Here is a 6000-nt window from a genome sequence, read left to right as displayed (position 1 = left end):
GGTTGTGGGGGGGGGGGGGAACCCATGGTGGACATTTTGGGAGACATTGGAGCACCCACCTCAAATGATAATTGAGAAAGGGCAGAGCCCCTGTCCACAGACACCATTCGCATGGTTTTCTGGATCCTAAAGTAGGAAGCCTTTTCTTCAGGGTGTTTCTTCTGATAATGAACCAAGACAGAATGCATGTTGGGGCTTGCGAACGAGCAAACGTCACAATCGTAAACGACAACAGTGTTAACTGACGGGTCCTTCTGATTTTCACATTCTGGAGTAAAGGTCTTTGAAGGAGTGCTTTTATTAAACGTCGCTGGCAGACCGCCACCGCGAGCCACGGGAGTGGAAGTCGCCATGCTCTTGGGGGCCGAATTCAGAATCTCCCTCAGCGTCTGGGATTCCGTATTCAGCCCTTCCTGCTGCTCCACGACGTAGCTGGAGAATATCATCGCGTTGTTAATCTTCACCGTGGGATGCATTCTTTGGTAATGCGGCATCAGGCTTCTGACATTCGGGCTTGTGTAGGAACAAAACCGACACCGGTAGATCAGGTCCGAATGGTCGAAGTTGAGTACGTTCATGGCTTCTGGGTGGTGTTCGCCGTAATGCTGCTGCAGGTCTTCAAAGTTGGTGTAATCGATGTAGCATTCCAGGCACCTGTACACCGCACTGTGGTCATTGGGGTCCAGGATGTACCTAAAGCTGAATTTAATGTACGGGTGCATTCGCTGGTAGTGGGTGCTGACGCTCCGGGCAGATTTGTTGTTAAAGTCACAGTGTTTGCAATAGTAAAGCCTTCCAGAGTCACCAAAGTCTGTGTTCTCGCTATTGTGCTCGGCTCCATAGATGGGAGTCTGGGTGTTCAGCAGAGCCGCGCTGGAAACCTGGTGATCTTTCATGTTTGTGGAGGAGCCGTAGTAATCCTCTTCGTCTTCGGAGAGGGTGAGCTCAATTTCCGCGCCATTGGTGGCGTTGTAATCGTGGGTGACGCTTCTGAAGTTGGGCTCCTTCTGGGGCTCCCCGGCATCCCTCGCCCAAATCTGCTGGGCCGAGAAGGAAGGGGCCACCTCCAGGACTGGCTCCACCGGCTCCTCCTCCCTGTCCAGCTCCACCTCTATCTCCACTTCATTGTCTTCATCTTCCTCCTCATCGTCCTCCACGTTGATCACCGCGTCCTCCTGCTGTTTCGTTTGGTTAATCTTGCTCTGCAGGTTGCTGGCTATCTCGTCAATCCTGGTTCTCTTCTTCACGGGCGATAAGTCGAGGGGAAAGTCATTGGCGAGCTTCCTGGAGGCCTTAGCTACAAAATTGTTCTTGGAGGACAACCCAAGAATTGAGGTCTGACTTTTCTTCACAGTGTTGCTGGAAGAGGGGTGGCTGTCTGTCTCGCTTTCCAGTGGCAGGCTTGAGGGCTGCCCCTCGAATTTTGGCAAGTTGTCGCAGAACGAGTGTTTGTGCTGCTGATGGACTCGCAGCCCTTTCAGAGTCGTGGTGGAGTAACTGCACATGGTGCACTTGTAAGGGTGCAGGGGCGGGGCTGGCACGGGCGGCTGCGGCTGCTGCGGCGGCGGGGGCTGCGGCTGNCGGCGGCGGCGGCTGCTGTTGCTGCTGCAAGGGATCCAACAGGACCCCCGACTTCCTCCCGTTGACGCTCGAGCTCTCGTAAGACACGACACCTTCGTTCAGCGAAGAAGAAATGCTCTCGCTCTGGGAATTCACAGCATCCCAATCTGACGTTGTACCCGTGTGACACTGTTTGTGAGCCCCGAGTTTTAATGAGCTCTTGCAAGTAAACGGACATTCGTCACATTTGTAGACGGCGGTCTTTCCGGACAAGTGAATGTTTTCTATGTGACGGGAGATGCTGCGTCGATGCATAGTGAGGAAGGGACAAAAGGGACACTGGAACCTGTTCATGAACCTTCTGAACGGAATCCCCTTGGTCTCCAACAATTTGTTGCCATCTGAGCCCATCAGCTGGTCCGCAGACATGCCGGAAGTCTGGTGATCCATGGCGTTTAAGCCATTCTCGCTGTCTATTTCGTTCAGCTCTTCGTCCGAACTGGAGTCATTCAGCATGCTGTTCGTTTCCAGGTCGGCCGAGGAATTGGTCATGTCAGCCATTCCATAACGCGATCTCTCCGCCAAGTTAACCAGGCCAGAGTTGTGAGGGGACTTCGGCTTCATCTGCGGGTAAGACACGGGTGAAAACTTGGAAGCAGACGAGGAATTGGGTCTCATGATGGAGTTACTGATGGAGCCCCGGAAGTTGGAGATGTTAGCGCTGGGCATGTCCCGGCTTGCAGCGTTCATGGACAGATAGGTGGAATTGGAAGTGGGGCTGGGGGCGCTTTTGTTCGGCACGTCAGGGAGGTTAGTCCCTTCTTGCTGCTGTCGGAGGCTGGAGAGGATCTTGACCATACTGCGATGCTTCTTCATCATGTGGTCACACCAGCGTTCCCGGCGCGGGGTCTGGTAGCTGCACCACTCACAGCAGAAGTTGCCTCGAGACTTGGTCAGAGGCTTGACCATGGACTCCAAGATGCTGCGCTCCACGACCTCCGCCGGCAGTTCCTTGCAGGGGTCCTGCAGGGCCACGGGCGGGACCACGGGGTCTGGCATTGGAGCAGGGGAAGGGAGGGGAGCCGCGGTCTCCTTCAAGTTGTTTTTGTGATACATCTTCTGATGCTTAATTATTCTTGCCCTCCTTGGTGACTTGTATGTGCAAAACTGGCAAGAGAAGACCTTTCCAAATCCCTCGTGCATCATGATATTATAATTTAAGGATCCTGGAACAGGGGGTCCTGCCGCGCTCCCTTCAGCTTGGGCTCCGTGGACCTTCCTTGTGTGTTCGATGAGGAGGTTTTTGGACCTGAAGTAGCGGACGCAGAACTTGCATTGAAAAAACTTGTTTGTTGGTTTGGGATTAGGGGCAATATGCTGACCGTAATATCCTGGACTGTGGCCATAGTAGCTTCCGGTCCCCAGTGCGGTTGCATTTTGACCTAGAGAGAAAGCAGAAGGTAAATGAGAACAGAGAAGCAAACAGAAGAGAATTAAGAAATTCCATCATGCAAATCAATTTTTCTTTCCAGTTATTCTTCATTAATAAACATCACATTCAAAAGGCCTAACATCTCGAGATGAGGCCCTGAAGGGTATTAACGAAGCACTGATGAACACAGACATATTGCTTCGCACAGATAAGGATGCAGTGTTTGGCTGTAGGAACAATACTCACCTCATCGCCATTAATGTGCCCTCTAGCTATAAAAATACAAGTTCCACATGCTGCAATATTCATTCTAGAATTTTACCAGCCACTCTCTTGTCCCCCAAATTGAAAGGGAACTAAGAAACATAAGGAAGCTGAGAGGACAACAACTTAGGAGGCCCCAGGAGGGAAACATGATGCCCAGACCACAAAAATGGCTCCCAAGGAGCAAGAAACTTTGACGAAGCCACACGTATCCAGAACCATGGCTACAGGCTAAAAATAGATGTGCGCCACGAAACAGATCAGAAATGCCGAGATTCTTAAAAGATGTACCTGATAAATCCTCTGCGATCGCAAATTCGTCCTTTATAGAAGAATACTCCACCTCTGTCTGATTACTGGCATTCATGGACCCGGATCGTGGCTCGTTCGCATTGTCTTCAGCAACATCGGTTGGCTGCAGAAATGCCGTGTGGACATCCTGAATGTGCGCCTTGAGATCTTCATAAGATGGGGCTCTGAAGTCACAGCCATCACACTGAAGCACCTCCATGATCTGGGCCTACCTTCTCACATTAGGAACCTGAGACAGAAGTCAGAACAAAGCCTCTTAAGAAATGCACTAATTGCATATCCCAAGTTGATGGGTCTACAAGTCCATCAACGGAAAAAATTCTAACATCGGCAGATTTCTGTTACTGAACTTTGCCAGTTGGAACACTGGCCAAAGACACACAACCAGAGATAATAGGGACAATGTCCTTGACTTTGTAACTTCAAAGAAGGGGGGAAATCCCAAATAAACATTTTCCAGTTTGATATAAATATATCTTCAAATGCCATTTGTCAAAGAAACCCTTAATGGTTTAAAAGTTTTAGTAGTTTCTGAATTTCTTGACCGACTTCAGATTTCTTGGTAAGCAGATANTAGCCCCCCTTTTTTTTTTTTTTTTTTTTTTCTAGACCCTTCTCAGAAATAAAGAGGATTGTCTGTACAGAAGAAAGGACAAATTTCAATCTTCACTAGCTGTTTTAATATTCTAATACATTTCACCACCAAATGCTGAAACAGTATTGGGTCTTGGAATGGTGGTAGTGAGAGCTTTTACTATACTTTTTATCATTCAAATATCTTAACTGATACTGGGGTACACCTCTTTCCTCCCTTTCCCAAACAGTTTGGTCGTGTGTGTGTGTGTCTGTGTGTGTGTGTGTGTTTCATAAGCTAAATGGTTATTTTGCTTTTTACTACCTACCAATTATAACCTAACAGCCTCTCCAATCTAATTAGGTCATAAAATATTTCTCATGAGATTCTCAAACAACCAACTTTAGATGACAATCCAGTTTCTAGTTTAAAGTTGGTACCTTGGTACCTTGATTTACATTAAGGTAACAGACACAGTCTTGAAGAGGGGCTTCTAAGTCATAACTTTCTCTTTTCCCACTTCTCTCCTTCACAAACGTGAAGCGTACACTCACACGTGAAAAGCTGTGAGCCTGATGTAGAATCAAGCCAAACTTGCCCGGCTCCCTTCATTCTGTTATTCACTGCGTGACTGAAAGACATAGATGGCTTCACATTAACTCAATGGAAAGGCTCCCCATTAAGAAGTTAAAAATGTATCAGAAGGTGCTGTCTGTCCTATCTTAATATATATCTTGAGTTGAGATACCCAGTTATTATCTTAATCGGTGCGTTAACTTCATTGAGCTCACCACAAACTCTACTGAGTCACTGTAATCTAGAACCAGATGTCCAAGAACTAAAGCTGTAGCCAAATCTTTCTATATTTTTATTGTACAGCAAGCTTCTATCCTTTTCTGGCAAAAGGTAAATTGTTTCTGCAGGAGGAACAAAGTCTAGTAATATGTCAACGTGGAGAAAGGAGCCATCGCGGGCAGATTTTCTATGAAAGAATGCTCCTCCTGATAGCCTGCTAAAATAACTTCTGGCAAGTCGAGCTCTGGACAGACTGAGCTTGCAGAGTGAGACACAGATATTTACCTCCTCTTCTTTCACCCAGCAATTTATCCTTTTTCAATAAACACTGAACTGTGCACCAGAGTCTTTTCAGCTAACTAAGTCTCAATATTCCAGATACACAAGCTTTTATGCCTAAGCACCAACCCAAATTGTGTGGAAGAGGTTGCTATCAGCTCTGGATCAAATTACAGCAGTCACTGAGGCCCCACCCCACTTCTCCTTTCGCACAGTCCATTAGACCTGAAAACAAATTTTTCCATGGTGCAGACGACTCCTGCATTTAGAACACTTCACAGAAAAAAGCAGATCATCCAGTGTGCACTCCCCATCCCCCAAGCCTAGCCCTTTCATCTCAGCCAAACAAGCCACAGCTCTGCTGAATGTGTTTATCACACTTTCAAGAGATATGAGCTTCTGCGTCACTGAAGCTCTAAGACTCACTAAGCTGCCCTAGTCCTCTGAGCTTTAAGGAGCAGCCATTTTAGCTCAGAGCTTCTCCTCCGTGCACAACATGGCTTCTCTGGGATTCTGCTAGGCTGACAATCAGAAATGAGCAGTAGAAGAACAGGCTGGGCTCCTCCTATGCTCTTCTCCTCCCAACAAAGAATGAACTGTTTTCATTGCTTTCCGAAAGGCAGCACCTTTCTCCTCCTCAAATGTCATTCACCAAGATCTCCGAAGGTTCTTTTATCCCATGATTGATAAGCTTGTTCGTTAGTCCCAGCAGTGCACTGGTAATTGCAGGACGATAGCCTGGACCAGACCCTGTTCTACAGCAGGATTTGGGGGTGGGCTGGGG

At 47.9% G+C, this 6000-nt stretch overlaps 1 protein-coding gene across 1 annotated transcript in view; it reads right to left on the bottom strand.

Annotated features, from left to right (window-relative positions):
• The window catches only part of ZNF462 (zinc finger protein 462), a 137648-nt gene that overhangs the window by 79101 nt on the left and 52547 nt on the right, over positions 1–6000 (bottom strand). The window contains 3 exon segments of the mRNA XM_077769835.1: positions 1–1581; positions 1583–3002; positions 3548–3797. Of these exon segments, the coding sequence (XP_077625961.1) occupies positions 1–1581; positions 1583–3002; positions 3548–3767 (3221 nt within the window). The 5' untranslated portion in view covers positions 3768–3797.

This window comes from Crocuta crocuta, unplaced genomic scaffold (genome assembly GCF_008692635.1).
Source record: "Crocuta crocuta isolate KB4526 unplaced genomic scaffold, BGI_CrCroc_1.0 scaffold95, whole genome shotgun sequence".
Taxonomy (NCBI): Eukaryota; Metazoa; Chordata; class Mammalia; order Carnivora; family Hyaenidae; genus Crocuta; species Crocuta crocuta.
This window is presented reverse-complemented; position numbering and strand designations above follow the sequence as displayed.